This window comes from Eupeodes corollae, chromosome 1 (genome assembly GCF_945859685.1).
Source record: "Eupeodes corollae chromosome 1, idEupCoro1.1, whole genome shotgun sequence".
Lineage (NCBI taxonomy): Eukaryota > Metazoa > Arthropoda > Insecta > Diptera > Syrphidae > Eupeodes > Eupeodes corollae.
In genome coordinates this window covers 23,043,791-23,066,096 of record NC_079147.1, presented here as the reverse complement: position 1 = coordinate 23,066,096, position 22,306 = coordinate 23,043,791, and the positions used below count along the sequence as shown (strand labels likewise).

The following is a 22,306-nucleotide window of genomic DNA, read 5'->3' as shown; positions in this document are numbered from 1 at the left end:
AGAGGAGCAGTCCTTCATTTCAACCCTTACATACTGAAGAAGATCTAACAACCATTAATGAATCTCAAAGTCCAGTGCGAAACCGGTTTCCTCCAAAAAGACTTGGATTCGCAAACTTAACATAAGTTTAGAAATCTTAAAAAGGGGAGATGTTAGATACCCACCGCTATCAAGAATATGAACACAGCTTATATAGCTGTCACTTGTTAAACAGGTGGCATAGACAATCTGTAAACGGGTCTCTATTGGCTTAGCAGCCAACGAATAAAGACATATATTGTTCTTTTTCTTTTTTTTAGTGTTGAAAAGATATTTAAACTGAAAATCAATTTTTACTAACTTTTATTAATATTTTTGTTTAGGTTTTTATTTTTTATAAGAAAACAGTCAATTTGTTATTTTGCGTTGCACAATATTGTTTTGGAGATAAAATCATTTTTGATTCGTAAAATTTTCGAGGTGACAAATTATTTTTGACAATATATTTTAGAACCTCCTTGAACAATCCTTTTCAATGCCATCCTATCAACTTTGTAGCAAGTAGTTTTTGGAAGGTCATCTATCACTTTAAAATATTTAATTACTTCAAGTTGTTCCTTGGTTATTTCTTTCCTCAAATAAGATCTGAAACGATTTTCAAAAACTGCTGAATTTAGACTTCCACTTTCGAGAACTACAAAGATTGTTCCACAATATTTATTAAAATTCTCTGCACTGGGGTTTCCTACCAGAGCAGACGAATAAACACCATTAAAATTATTGACAATTTCTTCAACTGAATTTGGAAAAAATATGCTGCAGTCAGAATAGCGTAAAGCATATTTTTCTCTGACGAAAATATTCAATAATTTATCCGAATACACTATTCCCATGTCTCCTGTATTAAGCCAACCTCCTTCAATGAATGATTCCTTGTTAGCAAAATCGTTCTTAAGATAGCCCAAAAAGGGGGCTGCTATTTTAACACAAACTCGTCCAATTTGATTGGGTCCAAGAGGGTTTCCATCGTTGTCCATGAGTTTTATCATGAAACCATTTTTCAAAATACCACCGTTCACATTTTGTTTGCTGCTGACAAATTCCGACGTAGCAAACGATCCAGCTACTTCAGTTAATCCATAACACCTTACGACCATACAATGGGGCGTTATTTTTGAAATATAGGCTTCCAATACTCCTCCATCGCTTTCACCACCAATCCAAGCAAATTTTAGAGTAGAAAGCGTCGATGGGTCTCTCTTTTTGTATCGTTCTACTGCTTCGTATAAAGTTCTCATAAGTCTTGGAACGTCGATATAATGCGTGACTTGATGCGTGTCAATGATTGTTCTCATAAATTCACCAGTCATGTGCAGTGGTGCTGTAGAGCTGTAAATTCGCTTAACTCCAAGAAGGGCAGGTTGAATCATAACCGTTTGTTGACAACACCACCGGACAGCACTTAGAACCATAACCACAATGTTTGGTTTCGCTTGGAAATAGTTATAGGCACTATGCCTGACCATAGCGTGGGAATTCATTATAATTTTTGGTAGCCCAGTAGTTGCTGATGTGAACCCCAAGATTGCTGGTAGAGACCTTGGGTCTCCTAAGTCAGGAGCTTGGAAAGATTCAATATCAACAACTGGTTCAAAAAATAACTCATCAACTGAATTTTGGTCACCGTCCAAAGTGAGCACATGTCGCAGATTCGAAAGATTAAGGTTTTTCAAACCTTCTGTAACCATGGATTTGAATCTTTCTTCGTAGATGATCACGGAAGGATCAAGCATTTTCAGATAGGCAGGTACGTGTTCTAAAATAAAGCATTTAACAAAAATTTATAAATTCTCATTTCTGAACTTTGGTGTTTTAGAATAAAACCAAACCTTGTTCCAGATTGGTTTCGAAGAAACACACCGGTGCACCGATTGTGTAGCAGGCAAACGTAAGCGGTGTTATTTTTAAGTTCAAGTTTGTGAAGAACACAACTCTATCGTTCTTTTTCACACCCAAATTTAAGAGATTTTGAGAGACAGTTATTGTTTTCTCACGGGTCTCCTTCACCGTGACATGTGTGCCACTTTCGTGATGAACTTCTAATATTTTTTCCGGATCACTGTGTTTGAGTTTTTCCAAAATAACCGCCCCAAGGCTGAAACTTCCAGTTTTGAACTCTGGAGCTCTCCAGATTTTCTGAGATGTAACGTATTCAACACTTTGCATTTTGCTGAAAGTGACACATTAGTTCACGTTTTTATAACTTTTTCCAGTTAAAGAAAATCATTTTATGGACGTTAAACACTAAAATCGATTTTATGGATGAACAAAATGCACATGAAATAATTCGAGCAGTAACTATACTAACAGGGTGTTTTTTCAATAAAAATGAAAAACCCCCAAAGACAAAGCTATGATCTTTTATGCTTTATTATTTTTTATTTTTACTAATTTAACGATCATACAAAAATGATTCAAATAAAAAATGTAAAGCTTTTCAGAAACAGACTACGAAATGGCTAAATTAAGACCGAAACTGAATTGAAAATTCTGTTTGTCTTCTAAAAATAAAGGTCTCAACGATGCTTATGGAATATATTTGGCCTGCATATCGCCCGAGGGTACTATCAACGTATCAAAACTTAACAAAAGTCCCTTTGAATGCTTTTAAATATATTTGCAGAATAAATAAACTCCCTGTATTCGTTTAGATAATTTAGTTCAAGATCGCGAAGTAAATTCATTTTGTTCAGTGTTCTTGATTTGTATAGATTCGCTTACATAATGAAGTGATCAATTATTGATATCTGATTTATAATAAAGGTAGATTTGAACACGGCATTTATAAAGTTTCCAGAGTATTTAAAACTACAATTTTTGTATCAATGCTTATTTTATTGTTTAGGAGAAGGAAAATGTTATTTTTTTAAATGGAAAATTTTAATTTTTTGTTTACCAAATTTTGAGTTTCCTTAATGTCGGAATTCAAAGTTAACTTAAAACAGTTTCGTGAAATATTAGATATATATAACGCCTACACGCCATCGTTTACGCTTTCCGGAGATGTGGTTTAGCTCCCTCAAACTCATGCCTAGTGATGCTGATTCCTTCTCCACTGTCCTCTGCCATGTGCTTTTCTGCTGAACAGAAGGAAGGACCTTCTTGCGAATGCGAATTCCACTGCATTGCTTGGCCTACAAAGCAGTTGTTACCTTTTCGAAGCGTATGTCCAATTCATTGCCACTTATGATTTCGTATAATAGAGTCTATAGGTTTCTGACCTAATTAGATATTCAGTCTGGCCAGAAAATCCCAGATGTTTCGAAGACATCTATTCACGAAGTTTTGCAGTTTCCTTGTAATAGTAGAAGTATAATTCCATGTGCTGCAACTATAAAGAAGTACAGATTCAACATTTGTGCGAAACAGTCGTAGCTTACTTCTTAAGCTGATAGAGTTATTCCTCATAATTTTCGACAACGCCGCTCTTGCTTTACCGATGAGGTTCACATTAACTTTGAGGCCCATGATTTCTGCTTCTCTCTCCACACTTGGTGTAGTTTGATGGAGGTCCATGATCCTATGACACAATATTGTACTATGTGTTTTATATTTCATGTTTAATAAAGTTCCCCTGAGGAAGGCAGCAACCCCTGCCGAAACGTCGGGACAAATTAATGTTACAACCTTGTTTCATTGCCACGATCAAAGTGACCAAAAAAGCCGAAGGAAAACCTAATTTTTCCTATACACATAAGTAAGCAAACATCGTCCGCGTTATTCAATAGGATGTTAAAGTCCATTGGATCCCTCCGTAACTTGACAGAGCTGAGCGTAGTACATCACGTATCACCAGCAAAAACCATATTGTCGACAGAATGCAGTCCTGTGTGACTCCGCTACGAATTTCAAAATCAATGTGTTAATGTGATCAATATCGAAGTCAAAGTGTTCTCTGATGCGTTCTAGTATGATTTTTGCTAATATTTTGGCAACGTCAAGAAGAACTACTACTTTTTTCACCAGGTGTTGCTTTGAGCTGTGTGCACCGGTCAGCTCTTTGGTTATTCTAAAAACGGTGCTGCTGTCGCACCTGTTTGCAGCATCTTTTGCTTCTTGCCAAAGCGTTGATGTAGTTACGGATAATTTAGTCTAGCGATGTTATTCCATTAGAGCTTTGACCTGAAGCTGTACGCAATCTTAGGATAGATATGTGACAATGACCAAATGAACCTTTCTTTGTAGATTATCACAGAAGGATCGACCATTTCAAGGTTAGCAGCAGCAGTTTGAAAAAATGCATTTCATTATATTTCTAAATTCCTAAGTCTACACTTTAGTGTAAGGTGTCAAGAAAAAAATAGCTGCGGAGGTATTTAAGAAACGTTGCTCACAATCTTAGTCTACATCTGCTTGGAAATTCCATGCATTAGTATTATTTTTTAATAAACTCTGATCTGAGTGAACAAATTTTGTTTGAAAACAGTACCAGTGGTTGGACTGCTTCGCGGGATCTCAGGATTTAAACTCCTTTTTTTAGGGTATGTAAAGTCGATAGGCAGGCGCCTATGTCAACAACTTTTTTTGACTGTAATCCTATATGAATGCTATCGCAAAATTTCCTACCTCACTCTCAATTATGAGAATCAACAAGAACGAAGGAGGCGTATCCAATCCAAAGCCAATTGAAAAAACAGCCATGCATCCTTTGAAAAGAGTATAAAAGTAGTGCTTGTTTCGCATTATTTTCAGTTTTTCTTAGAACTCCGTGAGGTAAACTTTATCAAGATCAATGAAGTGTCTTCAAATATTGACTTTTTTAATCTCAATCGTAATAAATTTAAAACTGAAGTATTAATTGGTCTTGGAGTCATTATATCTGTTAGCTGTAATATTGGTTGTAGATAATAAATTAAAAAAAAAAGATAACAGCTAGAAAATTACCCTTTATAACAGCTTTGAAACGTGTAATTTTTTCCTTTTTTTTTTGCATATTTAGAAAACTGTTGGAGTCTTAGAATGCTTTCATAGAGAGTCGACCAAATTAAATAGTTAGACTATATCTTGCTGGACAACAGCGTTATAAAATAATTTAATAACTTAAGTTGTCACTTTAGCCCTTAAAATGTTTATATCTAAGGTTAAGATACACATTATGTTATTTAACTTTTGTTAACTTCAAACAGAACATTAAAGAACATTTTGAGCGGTGAGTATAAACTCATCTATATGTTAGGTGTGTAACTCCCCCCCCCCCTGACTAAAAGTTTGGATCCGCTCTTGCTTCAAAAGGCATCGGCTACACGTTGTTTGAAAACACTCCACCGAACTTAGCAAAGTACCACCGTCTACTTTTTTCACCAGGTGATGCTTTGAGCTGTGTGCACTGGTCAGCTCTTTGGTTATTCTATAAACGGTCCTGCTGTTACATCTGTTTGCAACATCTTCTGCTTCTTGCGCCAATGTTTTGATGTAGTTACGCTTGTCACGGCGCACACTGCGGTAAATTTCTTTTGTTCTATGCGGTACGAGGATTCCAGCTCATTTCTTTCTTCCCCTTGTACAGAAGTTATTCGAGCCCATGCCAAAGATTCTTCTGAAAGCCAGGTGTTTTGGCTTACTTTCTCTCAGCACCTGAAATGAAAACATTTTCCACAGCATTCCAATTCTGTTTAGGTGATCCTTGAATTGTTGGCGTGTCGTGGATACCTTTAGTCTAGCGATGTTGAATTCGGGGGCTCGCGTTATTCCCTTGCATCGTCGAACTGTGATTTTTTTGTGATCTTTCGGTGAAGTTAAGCAACACGAATGAAATTTTTATGTGACATTCTTAAGATCCAAGGCCTAACAACTTCAGCTTAACACACACCTTTTAAATATAACGGGGAAGCATAGAGCTGAGCGTGCACTCCAAGCCTAGAACGACTCCATATAGTGTGTAGCCTGCCCCAATATCACCAGATTCTTATTGAGGACAAAAGTCAGTATGGGATTCCCTCAGAATCGATTCGCCTTATGTTAGTCTTGCGCAATCATTTAAGTTTTCAGGTGTCTAAAAGAAGGACTTGAACACGGTCATTAAAGCCGCCAAGTCCGGAAATTCTATCAGCAAAGATGGCTACACTAACAGCCTTCAAAAGTCAGAGATATGGAGGTTGTTCACAGGTGCTACACAGTAAACGAAATAATGGCTCTCTTTATGAGAAATTCAGTAGCCATATTATCTCACGCCGTGCGCCGCTCAGATCTCTTACTTCAAGGAAAATATTGGCAAACTATCGGAGTGAATGTACGTAAAAGTATACTCATTGTTTTTAACAATAATCGATGTTATTTCTATTTTGTTCACGGAACCGACCGAACATGAAATAAATCACCAAAAAGTATTGCGTGCATTTAGGTGTTAAGAACATTTTCAAAAGTGCTATTAGTTAGTTTGTAATGGCTCATAAAGTGCTTAATTACCTGTGTTTTCATTCTTTGATATCATCTCATTGTCCATTCCCAATTAAATTGATTTTAAGTTTAAACATTTTGTTTTGAGCTATTTGCAATTTTTTGATATGTGTTTTTGCACATTTATCCCAAACTGGAGAACCATTAAATATAATTGCTTGAAATATGGATTTAAATATAAGTATTTTATTTTCAATACTTAGTTTGGATCTTCGATTTATGAAAGGATAAAGCGTTTTTATTGTAACGTTGATTTTATTTACAATTTGACGTACATGGAATCCAGAGAAAGTTTAGAGTCAAGAAATACCCCAAGGAACTTAGCCGAATTAAACCTTTAATTATTTTACCATCGATATGAAAGCTGTTATTGGGTAAGAGGCAAGAGTTTCTTTTCCTTGCGAAAAAGATAGCCTTAGTCTCATCACCATTTATTTTTATTTTCCAGTCATCAAAATATGAATTAGTTACATTTAAATCGTATTGCAGCTAGGTTTCAATAATGGAACCAAGTGAATCTGATACGTAAATTCAAAGTATCTTAAATTCGGAAAATCGGTTGCATAATATTGGCCCAAGAACAGCGTGACCAAACAAGTGACAATTAACACATTGAGTGAATTTGTGTTTTTGTTTTCTAGAAAATTCCCATTTAACCCGCGTTTTCAATATAGTTTTAAGGTTTTTCTTGAGGTTAGAAAGTCGGAAAGAACCTCTTTTAAGAAACACTTTTTTTATCATTTTTAAGTTCATACACTTAAAGCTGAGATTAACAAGCTCTTGCTGAAGGCTGAAGTGCGCATACACTACACTATATTGCATAAGAATTTTATTGCAGGTCATTGCCATAGATCTATACTCCACGTTCCTTTAGCCAACCCATTTCTCATATGCACTCGCATTTCATTCACTCCAGAAATTTTTTAATAATATTTTCAATGCCACTTGAGTCTCGGATTACTTTTACTATGGTCAAGTGTATCTACCTTTTCGTGAAGGTTCAACGCACTAAAAAACTCCTCAAGTTCCATCTAAACATTCCAAAAACGAAGCTAGAGCAATTGGTTTCTGCTAGCAAAGTTTTATTTGACATTTCATCTTGTAAATGCTTTGATTTTTCGGAATGCAACTGTCCAAAAGAGAGAAAGTTACCACTGAATGATAGAAGTTTTCTAAATGATCAAAGAACCACAAGGAAAATGATAATTGGGAACACAGATGTACTCGCTACAAACAATAATCAGAAAAGTTTGAAAAGAAAAATGGATAGAGAAACATCAGCAACTGGCCTTGCGAAAACTTCTAAAAGTAGTTCTGCTTCTGTTCATAGTAATAGTCCACCATCGGATTCATGTGAAGATTCAGATAGCGAAGATATTTTTACAGTTGACGACCAGCGTTGTTCCTGGGAAAAAAAATATTGGGGCCATTTTCGGGGCCATTTTGACTTTTTTGGGGCCATTTATTTTGACCTTATTTATAGTATCACGTGTGGTCGAAATTCGACCATCTGAGCGACAAAATATGATTTCACATATAAATAATATAATTCTAATTAATATTGATTTTCAAATGGTATATTTTTTTATTGTCAGACGTTAGGTATAAGTAGATAATATTAAAAAAGAAAGACAAGAAAATGAAATGAAAATAATCAAATAAAACATTAGGTTATATTTCATATTTTTGCATTAGTATTTTTTATTATTTCATCCATTTTTAACATAAGTATAACATAAAATATTTTTAAATTATTTTAATCTATTTTAACATTTTTTTTAATAATTCTGTAGGCGGAATAAAATTTCCACAGTTAACATTTGTTAGAAAACCTTTAAAGCTCATAAGAGCAGTAATAACTTCATAGCTGAGTCTATTTCGATTATCTGTTTTAATATTATTAAGAGCCGAAAAAACACGTTCTGCAGATGCACTGCTATGAGGTAAGCTTAAAATATTAATCGCGAAAGAGCAAATGTTATAATATAAAAAATTTGTATTCAAATTTTTCTTGTCTTTAAGACTGGCCCAGAATTTAATCGAATCTAATTGTTGCTCGGAGAAATCTATTTCTTCTATTATATTCTGAAGCTCTAAAACCAAGGCATCCTTAGAACATTCAAATAAACTAGGAAATTGTTTCAATAGAATCTCGTTAAATTGAATCGATATAGTTTTAAAATCATTTATATTTTTCTTCAAATAATTTGGATCAAAAATTTGGAAAGCACTTAAAACAGTATTGTCAATTTTAAATCTTTTTTTAATCTGGGTAATAAGTTCAATATAATAATTTTGAATTGAACTTAAAAATGTTTTCTTTTCTTCATCTTGAAGTGTATTAAATATGCCATCAAAATCATTTCCATAAAAAATATCATTTAAAGGTTTTAAATTTTTTTTTTCAAAGCTCACATAATTTATACTTGTCAAACTTTGCAAATAATCATTTTCTACAAAATTTCGTAGAATAATAATTGATTTTTTTTGTATGTCATTTGACAATGTATGAATTCGCGGACATTCACTTTGAAAATGCAAATTCAAATCTGTTATAATTTTTAGTATGTATTTTAAAAAAATAAAATACATTTTATATAGCGGATTATTTAAATTATTTAAATACGTTTTACCCTTTTCGTTTTTATCTTCGAAAACAACTGCAATAAAAAAATGTTTTAATGCTATCCAATTATTTAAAAAGTATTCAACCACCTCAAAGAACGATAGCCACCTGGTGGCAACAACTTTTTTGATCTTATTTTTTTTTAAATTAAAATAATCTTGAAATATTTTGAGTTCATTCTGCCTTTTAGAGCTGTTCTTAAAGAACTGAAAAATTTCCTGAGGAAAAGAACAAATTTCTGTTGGCAAGGTACTTGAGGCGTACTCTGCACATTTGTGCATTGAATGCGAAGTGCAAACTACTGAATAAATTTCACTATTTAGCTCCTTTAAGAGTGCTTGAACCCCATTCTTTTCACCTTGCATTACGTTGGCACCATCTGAACCAAATCCAATTAAATTTGAATACGGAATTTGTAACTTGTCCAAGCTACTCTTTATTGTTGAAAAAATGCTTTTAGCTGACCCGTCTTTTATTTCCAAAATACACAAAAATTGATCAACAATTTTTTTCAAATCTTCGTCATAGAACCGTGTGAGAACGGCAATGCATTTAACTGTCGAGATATCTGTTGATTCGTCAGTTATTATTGAGAACTTCGTATTTCTTAATTTCTTGGCGATTTGTTCTTGACAAAAAGGTTCTACAACATCTTTTAAGAAAAAAAAGAAATATTCAAATATGTAGATATGAGTAAGAATAAAAAAAAGTTTTGTCCTACCAATCAATATCTTGGTTGCTTTCTTTCTTGCGCATTTAAAGTTTTGAGCCGTCTTGGAATCTGAACATACATTTCTTAAAAAATCAGGAAAATGATCCATAAGTGAAATAGCTAAGTTGTGTTCTGCTATAAAAGCTAAACATTTCAGAAGAGTTGTATTTTCCAAATTTCTCGATTCACAAAGTTTAGATTTCTCAAACGCATCTTCCAATGTAGTTTTGTTTACATTTTTCTTGGCATTTGTTTGATGTGCCTTTCGCTTTTCATGTCGCGACAAATTATACTTTTTTTTAACTAAAAATACCTTACAAAGTGAGCAGTATGGTTTTTTATCAAAAAACTTGAGCCATGGAAACAGTGTTAGCCATTCTGAACGATTCACCCTATCGGTTTTCTTCGTTTGTTTTTTACTTTTTGGGCTTTCTGATTCAGAAGCTAAACTGGACTCAGAATCGCATTCCATTGCAGGTTCTGCTTCATGAGAAGATATGTTTTCCACACTTGATATTGGATTGGATAGGTTTTTATTTGAATGCTCTTCTAATGATGTTGTGGCGACTTCGGTTTCCTTTTCACGAGCATTTTTTTGTATTGACGAATCAATTGTAGATGTTGTTATTTTCTGAAAATATCTATATTTCTTCACTAATGATATTGAACAAATAGTGTCAAAATAATATATTTTACCTTTCAATACTCATTTTTATTTTCTGTTTGGGATTTATTTATTTTTTAGCTTTAAATTATACACAAGGACACAAGACACAACTCAATGTAAATTTCACAAAAATAACAGTAAATAATTGTATGCTGGGCTGAGTCGATGAAGTTGAAGAACTTAAGTTTGAGACAGATAGAGAGAGAGACAGCTAGCATCTGCTAATGTCAGTCGATGTGATGTGTTGAATTTTTCAATGAATGCGTCCAGCAAAAATAGCATATGGATGATAGTAAATATCGATTACTTGGAAATTAAAAATTTCTAAAATTTTTAAGTTATGATTTATTATTCTGTTTAAAATTAGTTTTTAGTTTGTAAATTTTACGATTCTGGGGCCATTTGGTGATGGCCCGGGGCAGGGGGCCAAAATATAAATCTTGGGGCCAAATGGCCCAATTGGGCACTTTAGCACAACGCTGTTGACGACTCCAAAGAAAAGGAAAAAAACAACAATCCGTAAAACTGAATTACTCCGCGTTATCTCAAACCTGCGACCGTTATGGGGTATCAGACAGAGGCGCAGCTGGCATTGCTTCTGTAATCCTACAGGAAACTAAATTACCAATTATTGATAAAAATGAACTAGGAAGGGAGCGAAAAAAAGGCAAGAGAAAGTGTTCAAAATAAAGAATCTCTTTCTGGGATCAGTGCTTTATATTTCGACGGTCGAAAGGACAAAACTTTAGTCAACCGGAAAAGAAATGGAAAGTACTACCGCGAACAAGTGATCGAAGAACACATTTCACTAATAAGCGACCCAAAGTCAAAATACTTAGGTTACATTGCTCCAACATCAGGTAGGTACTGCTAAATGTGTTGAACAAGAGTTGTTTGAGTATTTTCTGACAGAAAACATTTCATTGGAAAATTTAGTAGCTATTGGATGTGATGGTACCAATGTCAATGTTGGGAAATTTGGAGGAACCATGTGCCTGTTGGAAAAAAGATTAAAAAGACCATTACAATGGATAGTTTGCATGTTGCATATGAATAAGCTGCCATTCTGTCATTTATTTGCCCATATTGATGGCGTAACTTCGGGACCAAGAACATTTTCCGGAGTGATTGGAAAGGATCTGGAAAATTGCAAAAAACGTCTATCGTTAAATTTAAGAGCATTCCAGAAGAGTCGCTGACGATAATGGACACGAAGAACCTTAGCTCTGACCAATTTTATTTATTCAGGATCGTTTCAGCAGTTTTGACCGGAAGTTGTCCCGATGACCCAGCTGATAAGTCCCCCGGAAAGATGTTCTATGCTAGGTGGCTCACTAAAGCTTATCGTATTCTTCGTCTGTATATCGGAACATCAACTTCTACGGAAAGCTTGATAGTGTTAGCAACTAACGTCGTGAAAGTCTATGATCCAACTTGGTTCAATATCAAAAGGCAACCTACCAGCAAAGATGGAGCCAGGCATTTATGGGGTTTAATCTCTAAAAGTCGCTATCTTTCCTTGGAATATCAGACTGTTATTGATGCTGTATTTCAAACGATGAACTTCAATACTTTATTGCTCAGAAAGAAAACAATCAAGTTGAATTTTTACGTCTACCATGTCACACCCAGCCGTAGAGAGGGCAGTTAAGACCGTCACAGAAGCATTAGCTACTTTATGTTCAAAAGAAGCACGTGAAGGATTTATACAATCTAAGATTGTATCTCGTAAATTGATGCCAAAATTTGACAGCAAAAAAAGACTTTTGTGTAAATTGATGTCAATTTAAAATCAAATATTTAAAAAGTTCCTTTTAATAAATCCAATGTGATACAAAAGTAGTTTTTGTTGCATTTTTAAGTTAATAAAATGAATTAAGAGGGAGATTTACCTTACTTTAGAAATGTATTACTCAATGTCTTTTTCAATAAAGAATTGGAGGCAAAAGGAGTTGTCTGAACTCAATAAAATGTTGTGTGTTTTGAATGAACATGTCGATGTCATGTCGGCCAACACCATTTAGCCAGCATTCATAATTGGCTTGAGGAAGCCCATATCCTCCATAGCTTTGTAGGACAGGCAGGGCACTTTACAAGGCTATTAATTGGGATCTCTTCGAGCCCATAAAGAACTACTTTAAATTGCTTTTCAAATCAAAGATCATGAGGGAAATACCTCACGATAAATTGCATTGTAATAGTTTAGTTTAGTTTATTATAGATTACAGTTAATCTCTTAGACTATGATAAAAGTACATAATTTAATTGTTGGTGGGAACTATGTATTTAATACACAAACGACTATTACAAATAGAATGTTTTATTGTCTACATTAAATAAAAACATATTTAATTACAATTAGGAACAAATTATTCAAATATTATTTAATACAAGAGATTTGAACATGTTTCTTGGACAATTAGAATAAAAATCAATCCTGCTACAAATTAAATTAGCTTCCCTGATACAACGGGAAATAGGTTCATTTCGACCATAATTGCTACGATGAAACTGTTCATAAATAAGAAATCGACAACGTGTTGTTCTTGATGGAGCATTTCCTCCAGTTACTAATGATAGTAACGGGGGACAATACGTTATGATGTCTCTAATAAACATCACTGAAAAGTATACTCTACGATCTTGAAGAGATTGTATTCCAAACAGCAAACACCGAACACTATATGACGGTCTTGGAATCCTCCATTTCAACTTAAAGAAAGCATATCTAGTAAAATTCTTTTAAACTCTCTCAATTCTATCCCTTGAATTATTATAATAAGGATTCCAGACTATGCTGCAATACTCTAGAACCGACCTTACAAAAGAATTATATAGTGATTTTAATGTTTAGGGATCTGAAAATTCTCTGGTGTTTCTTTTGACAAAACCAAGCATTTGATTAGCTTTATTAATCATATAGTCGTAGTGAGGTAAAAATGACAATTTGGTATCTTAGATAACTCCTAGATCTTTCTTTGTTCTCACTCTTTCTAGTTTTATGTGTTTGATGTTATAAACAAACGAAATTGGGTTGTAATTCCTGAAACACGACAAGAATTGACATTTAGAAATATTAAAAAGAAGGTGATTCCGTTGGCACCAATCATCTAATCTTGTTAGATCCTTCAAAAGGAGCGAACAATCAGATTCACTGCTTATTTTACGATAAAGTTTTAGATCATCCGCAAAATGAAGGCAATTCGAATCATTAAATACATTAGGTATGTCATTTACAAATAACAAAAACGGTAATGGCCCTAAATGACTTCCTTGAGGAACCCCTGATGGAACAAAGATGTCATATGAGAACGAGCAATCTATTTTTACTCTTTGAATTCTACCTGTCAAGTATGATTTAAGCCACTTCAATAACGAAGAGTGAATACCTAGGGAAGTTAATTTATGAAGTAAGACGTTATGATTAATTCTATCGAATGCTTTCGCAAAATCTGTGAAAATAATATCCGTTTGACACATCATTTCCATATTTGATATGATATCGTGAGCCAATAAAGCTAAGTTTGTCGCAGTTGATTTACCTGAAACAAATCCATGTTGGAAAACTGATATGTGGCAAAGAAACAAAACTGACAGTTTGTTACAAACTAGCTTCTCGAATATTTTTGGTATTGCAGAAATTTTACATATTGGCCTATAATTAGTAATTTCCTGCCTTGACCCCGATTTAAAAATTGAAGACAAAAACGAAATTTTCCACTTATCCAAAAAATTTCCTTCTGCCAGTGAAAGATTAAAAATTATAGCAAGTGGTTCAGCTTACGCAAGCAGGAATCCCATCGGGTCCTTCACTTTTATTGGCATCTAATCCAGACAGGGCCTCTTCAATTTCTTTACGACTTAAGTTCACCGAGCCGAAGTCGACAATTCTATTTACGGAAGGCATCTCTTGGATGGAAGGAGCGTCAATTGAATAAACTGATTGAAAATAATTATCGAATAAATTGCATATTTTTGGTATCTCACTAGTCGTGGTGTCGAGGTACTTCATATAACTAGGTATTCCATTTGACTTCCGCTTCGAACTTATTCCAAAAATGCTTGCTGTTTGATTTTAAATCACTCTCAACCGATAAAAGATAGTTTCTATACAAGAATTTGTTTAGGATTACGAACTCACGTTGCCGACTAAAGTAATTTAATCGGAGTTCCATATTCTCTTTGTTGATTTTATATAATTTGTAAGCTTTATTTTTTTTATTTTTTAGATTATTCAATCTCCTGTTATACCAGGCAGGACTAGAATTAGATTTTAATTTTCTTTTAGGTACATAGATATCAATTGCAACATTTAAAATGCTTATAAATTCAGTATACAAATTTGCTAAGTCCAGTGAACTAAGGATATTATGCCAAGATACAGACAATAAATAATCAACCATTGCCATAGTCAGCTTTTCGAAAATCATAAACATACTTATGAATAGATACTTCTTTTTTTAGAAAGTGGTAAAAATAAATATTTCCATCAATTGCAACATGATGAATGGAGTTTTTAATGATCGGGAAGTTGGACTTGTCAAGACAAATGAGGAACTCATTGTCCACGAAAACCAAATCAAGTATCCTGTTCAGGTCATTTCTTTGATTATTAATCTGAATTAAATTATATTGACCGAAAAAGTCTATAACAAAAGATTCTATTTCAGTCGAAACATTGAAAGGAATTAAGCATTTGTCTTCCAAGTCCATTCAATGTTACAAAGATTAAAATCACCTGCTAGTAAAATATGTTGTGAACTTTTAAGATTATCCAAAATTGATTTTAAGTTATTTAAATGAGCTTTGTACAAATCCAAATTACTCTTAGGAGAAATATAGCTGGCTGAAACAAATAATTTAGATTCATCTATTTTAACACATAAAACAAGTTGATCAATATCAATGTCGGAGTTGGAAGAGTTTGATTCAAAAATAATTTGACTACATGTCAGCGAAGCACGAATTGCAATCAATACTCCTCCACCTCTTTCCATACCTGTCACTAAATTTGATCTATCTTTTCTGAATACATTGTAATAATTAGAAAAACATTCAGTACTTAAATGATTATCTGTTAACCAAGTTTCAGTTAATATAATAAAATCATACGTATATGAGGAAAATGATAAAAAAATATGATTTAATCTGGTCCTTAACCCACCAACATGTTGAAAATAAAAGGATAAGTTTTCAAAACTACATGGTGAAAGCATTGGCGGCAGGACAACAGCAGCAGCAGCAGTAGTAACAACAGGAACATTTTGATAATCGAGATTTTCAACTCTGTCAGCAGCAAACGGTGTTATGTTGAATTGACTGATAGGGGAACATTCTCGTTTTTTGGATCATGAACGAATGGCTTTACTTTAACACCCCATGGCCATAAAGAAGCATCACTCATTAGCTGATCAAAACAATCTGAAGGAACACTTAGTTTAAAGTTAATGTATTTTATGTCAGATTGGGGAATGCCTTTTTTCACTAATTTAAAGCATTTAAAGGCAGTGAAAGGTATTTTAGATGTAGATGAGATGTGATTAATAAGATCTTCCGGAAGTGTATCCACTTTAAATTTAGTAACATGCAGCCATTTAGAAGAAGTCAATGCATTTAATGAACTACAGCCTGTCCCAACAAGCCCATGATTATGGTTTTGCTTAGGTTTTGCTTTTTTCAGAAACTTAACCCAATTGCTTAAATTGTTTATATTTGTATCGTTATTATTTAATACAAGTTCGTTAATCACAGCAGCAGGTTCAGAGATTTCGATGAGAGGTTGCACTACGTCATCAGCTTCAATCCTAATAATGGTTTTATTTACGTCAAGTATGTCACTCGTATTGGTACTACTTCCTTTGAACGCTTTTAATGCAGAAGAATCGTCATCAGCATTCTCTTTCATTGCATTTTGCTCGGAATCACCATTGCATTCAGTCATTGACCCAACAATATCGACGTCATTAAGAGATGTTTTAATTTTATTTTCATTTTCACCAAATACCTCTTATGTATTTAGTAGAGAATCACTTTTTTAATAAATCAACTCAGTCGAAAGTTATTCAAAATCAAAGTTTAATTAACCCTTAATCAAGCCGTTTTCTTTACAATACTCTTAAATTTATAAGATAACCTACTAGTTTCAAAACAAACTGAAAGTTTATTTCTAAGCTCTCAGAGTTAAAAAAACTGTTATATTTTTTGCCCTTAAAGATTGCTGAAATTTATTTACAGCATGAAAATAAATGGAGTGAATTATTCCCTGCCACTTTTTGGCCTAAAATGTCAAAAAATCATACAAAGACCTGAGAAAAAGTGAACGTACGAAATAGTATGGGTTTTTTTTTAACGGTTATCACCCTTTAATTGCTTGTAAGACCTTTCTCGACAAAAACCATTCAGTTTAGCCCAAAAATAATAAAACATTTAGTTAACACTAAAGCTTTAAGGTTTAAGCCATCAGCAATTATTATTAAATTAATCTTCTTTGTAAAGTGCTCCCCTTCCTTTTATAAGTCATTATACAAATTATCATCTGCTGCGATTGATGCTAAGTTCAAATGCGTATGTAATGTATGCGAACTGTAATATGTTACGCCTTAATATATCTACTCTCAAAAGTACGTAAAAATGTAACCCAATATTTTCGTTTACCGCCGCCACTTCGCCTCCGCACCGTACACTGTATGTGTGCCTGAAGAAGAGTTCGTCAATTAAGGACATCCGTACAGTGTCATTGACAACAACGACGACGAACGAAGTCATAAACCAAAACAAAAGGGTTGACGGCCGGCCGTTGCAAAGTCACAGCAGCTTACATTTACCGCCCGCACCACACCGCCCTCCTTGTTACTATATGGCGAAAGTTGTCAACGTTGTCCATTGTCGTTGTCGGCAAAGAAGTGTACTTAAAAAAGGTTTACGTTTCTCTTAATTAGAGTTCAACTGTAATTCAGATTGTCTCCTTCATACTCGTATTTCCCCCCAAACGATGTTTGTCCTTAATTGAATATAATATTTATACAAAGGACATTTTTTCTCAGCCCTTTATCATTGTATACTTTGGATCTTGTGTGCTTAAAGAGCCGACTCGCATTTAGATATATAAAATCTGAGGAATCATACGAAGACTCGCACCCAAATGGCCAAGTGCATCAGCAAACAGCTTCGGAAAGGATTTACGATTCTTGTACGATTATGATAGGTCGACTTGTGATATGTGATGTGGAGTGGAGTGAAACGGTTTGATTCGATGGAATTTTTTGCTGATTAGAAATTATTATGAAGTATCTTTCTGTTTTCTGGGCAAATTCTCAGATGATGCATCCTCATCCTGGTTCTCAAACGATTTGTTATGGACAAGAAAATCAGCGGCGGCAGCGGTTGCGGTGGCGGCACAATTCATCCCAGCACTAAACTGAGTTGGCCGTGCAAGTGAGTAGGTACACCCGGCTTTGCCGCCGCCATCGCCACCACCATGCAATACTATCGTCCACAATATGATGGTGGAAAATTATGCCACAACTGAACAAAACGGTCTACCATCAATCGGATAGCCTAAGGAACCATCATTGGACCAGTTTCTTTTTTTTCTGTTGTAAATAAATATTGGTTCTTCTCATTCTTTTTGTTTTGTTCCGGCAAGGAACGGTTGACGTTTTTTTGGTTAAGTATGAAAGAAGTCAAGCTCTAAAGCCGCGTGAGGATTATGTTTTATTTATGGTACCCTAAGAAGTTATCTCCAATAAATGTCCGGCAAGTATGTGGAGCATGTGTTTGCTTTGGTGAAGATTTTTGTCGTAAATTTTTATATCTTTCAACCGGATCAGTTGTACACGGCAAAAATAAATATTAGATTGGATCGAAAGGAACCTTTTGCACATTTTGAAGTCCTTCTAGAAAACTCAACTTTTCACAGTTTGACGTATCACAACACATGAAGACATTTATTGACGAATTTTGAAGAATTTCTATTAATATCAAATAATTTGTACGAACATTAATACAAAATTTAACACCGTAACGCGTTTATATTGCTACTTATTAATTCATTTGGACATATTTTTTTCTGACGTACGTAAACAATTTTTAGCCCAAACAGATTTTTAACAACGCAAACTGATGTACCCTGATAGTAATATATATATCAATTTGTAGACGTAACATGGCATTTTGACGTACGTAGACTAATGTCAACGGTAGTAGCCGAAGTGTGATGGTTAGTGCGAAGGACGGTCATGCTAGAGGTCTTGGGTTCATTCTGCCTGTGCCAAAAGTTAACAAAACCTTTTAAGAGTAAATTCTTGTCATGAAAAGTGCTTTCTACAAAACGGTTCGGATTCGGTTAAACTTGGAAGTCTTCTCTAGCCCTGAAAATATTACTAGCACACAGGAATTGTTGGGTGTTGTAGGTAACTAGGCCCTAGATCTCTACGGACTGTTGCGCCATATCATTCATTTATTTTTTATTAAGACTATTGTCAACTCATTTTTATACTAAGCATCCTCACGTAACTTTACAACTTTTTGACGCCTATTGATGAACTCTTTCACATCTTAGCCATTATGACGTACTTAACGACTTTATGCATATTGAATTAATTTGACGAATTTGGACTTATTGTTGCTAATCTCCAACTTACGTTAACGTATTTTAAAACATCTTAATTCAAATTTTAACATCTTGTCGTATCTTTTAACATCTTGATGCATGCATAATAAGACATATTTCAACTGATTCCAACCGTTCAGATTTGACGTTTCCTTATATAATTTCAAACACATTTAATCACTTTGACAAATTTTAGTGAACCCTGTGATTTAAAATTATGACGTATGAAAAGAGTTTTAAGGTGAATGATTAAGCCTTGACGCATTTGAATATATAACAATTCATATTGACGCCTTGATGTTCAAATGGTAGACAGGTGCATTCCACAGGTTTTTCTCAAAAACCCACCTCAGTCTATCAACTCCTACTTTCACCTCCCCGTAGTGAACAACGGGTGCCTTGTACCTCAAATGGAGATTGGATTCCAACCCTAGTGGAAAGTTGTTGGGGGCAGCAAACAAGAGAGGGGAGGAGAGGTGTTTATACAAAGGCAACTCTCCTTATCAAGACGGCAGCGGAGGAATTCCTGAGATGGAATCAACGGTGGTGTCTACAGTTCCAGTAAGATTGCACTACTTAGTGATTAGTGAACACCTTATAGAGCTTCTTCGACTTATTCGGAGCCCAGGCCTGTAAGAAACGATTTAATCCGGCTCCCCATCCTTGGAGTTATACTTAGGATCTCTCCCTCCAGGTTGGGAGTTGTGCCGTCGGGGTGACTTCCTGGCCATGTAAAAACTTCATAATTGCGAAGTACAAACAAGCCACGGATACGGACGGATTTACTGTTGACAACCTACTCAAACGAATTAAGGACAACGAACTTCGGATACGCATGTGGAATGTTAGGTCTTTTACTAGACGAAATATTAGCGGAGGCCCTAGACCGCTATAAAGCAGACATCACCGCCATCCAGGAAATACGATGGGATGGGCCGGGCAAAAAGAGGATGGAAAACTCCGATATTTACTTTGGTGACTGCTACCACGAAAACCAACAGCGCTTATTTGGATGCGGCTTAGTCATTGGAGCCAGACTAAGGCAAGAGGTCTTGAGCTATAGCTATATGGTCATGAGCGCCTCATGACCATCCGCATCAAGGCTAACATTTTTGGTAAAATAATTAGGAAAAACAGCTTGCACGACAACATTTCCGACAACTGATTCAGGCTCATAGATTTTACTGCGGGGCGAAACGTCATGGTAGCCAGTACACGTTTTCCACACCTCAACTTTCACAAAAGATCTTGGAGTTCTCCAGATCAATCTACCGTCAACGAGATTGACCATATTACGATCGACGCAAGACACGCTTCCAGCATCACGGATTTACGAACTTTCAGAGGAGCTAACATCGACTCGGACCACTTCCTCGTTGTAGCCAAGGTAGCACTTCGGGTTTACAGACCCAAGGCAAAACAGTTAGGTGCTGGGAGAAGGTACAATGTCGAACGGCTGCAATCGCCAGATATCGCCAAATCGTTTTCCGACCGAGTTACAAGTAACCTCTCTCGAAGTTCTCTGCCGCCAACACAATGTATCGAAAACCAGTGACAACATTGCCAAGATGCAATCAGAGAAGCCGCCTCTGACGTGCTGAGTTTCAAGAAGCCACCCACGAGCTCTATGAGCACAAGAGGCGACAAAAAGAGAGGGCATGAGAAGCAAGCGTTCGAAAATGTTGAGAGGTTTAAAAGCAAGAATAAAGTTCGAAAGTTTTATGAACAGGTGAAACGAAATTCACAGATACATAAGCCTAGAACCGAAGGCTGTAAAGACCAAAGTGGAAACATCATAGTGGAATCAAAGTCAATGCTGAGGATATGGAAGGACCACTTCTGCAGACTGTATAACGGCGACGATGAACTGAATTCCGCTGTCAGGCAGGATGATCCATTCAACATAGACGACGAAAGCCAGCAATCCCGTCCTTCCAACTAAGACGAAGTAAAGATTGCCATGGAGATGATTTGGTTAGGAGCATGCACTAACTTATCTGTAAGATAAGGTCGGAAGAAAGCATGCCCGATGAATGGAACCTCAGTATTGTTTGCCCGAGCCTGAAAAAGGGAGACCCTCTATACTGCACCAACTATAGAGGAATAAATCTATAAAATCTTCTCTACCTTAGTATTTGAACGTCTGAAACCCATCGTCTATAACCTGATAGGTCCTTATTAGTGTGGTTTTAGACAGGAAAGTACACCGTCGATCAAATATTCACATTACGGCAGATCATGGAAAAACCCAAAAACACCAAATCGACACCCACCTTTTCATCGATTTCAAGGCCGCATATGACAGCATCTATAGCGACGAGTTGTATAGAGCCATGTCTAGTTCTTGCATCTCTGCCAAACTCGTAACTCGTCCGTTTGTGAAGGATGATCATGGAGAATCCACACTGCTCCATAAAGCTTGGAACCAATTTAACAGACACTTTCGATGTCAAAAAAGGTTTTAGACAAGGTGATGCGCTCTCATGCGATTTTTTTAACATCGAACTTGAAAAAATAGTGCAGAGCTCACACGTCAACACTAGAGGCACTATCTTTCAAAAGTCTCTCCAATTACTAGCATATGCTGATGACATTGACATAATCGGAAGAACACAACGTGATGTCAATGGGGCTTTTGTGAGTATTGAGGCAGAAGCGGCAAAATTGGGTTTAACGGTTAATGAGGGTAAAACAAAGTACATGATGCTGTCGTCAAGAAAGGACATACAACACCGACGCGACGTCTTGGTCGAAGCATCACCATCGACAGACGTATCTTTGAGGTATTCAAGGACTTCGTCTACCTGGACTCCGCTGTAAACGCAGAAAAAAACACCAGCGCTGAGATCAAACGCAGAATAACTCTTGCTAACCGCTGTTTCTTTGGACTAAAAAAGCAATTGAGTGGTAAAGTCCTCTCTCGAGGGACCAAAGTGTCGCTATATAAGACCCTTATCATGCCCGTCCTGCTATACGGTAGAGAACTTTGACAAAAGCGGATGCAAGTACCTTGGATCGTTTCAAGAGAAAAGTTGTTCGTGTGATCTACGGTCCCGTATGCATCGAAGGAGAGTGGAGGAGAAGATGGAACGACGAGCTTTACAGCGACGTAGACTTAGCCAGAAGGGTAAAAATCCAACGACTAAGATGGCTGGGAAAGTCTTCGAATCCGCACCCACAGAACAGCGCAGTAGAGGAAAACCGCGGATCAATTGGCGGGCACAAGTGGAAGGTGACCTCACCCAACTTGGAGCG

The 22,306-nt window shown here is 35.6% G+C and overlaps 1 protein-coding gene across 1 annotated transcript; it reads right to left on the bottom strand.

Moving 5' to 3' along the window:
* Positions 1-397: 397 nt before the first annotated feature.
* On the bottom strand, positions 398-2,205 carry LOC129952815 (uncharacterized). Its single transcript, XM_056065696.1, has 2 exons — positions 1,869-2,205; positions 398-1,795 (listed from the first exon to the last, which is right to left on the bottom strand). The coding sequence occupies exons 1-2, from the start codon at positions 2,203-2,205 to the stop codon at positions 468-470; spliced, it is 1,665 nt and encodes a 554-aa protein (XP_055921671.1). The 3' UTR covers positions 398-467.
* Positions 2,206-22,306: the final 20,101 nt, after the last annotated feature.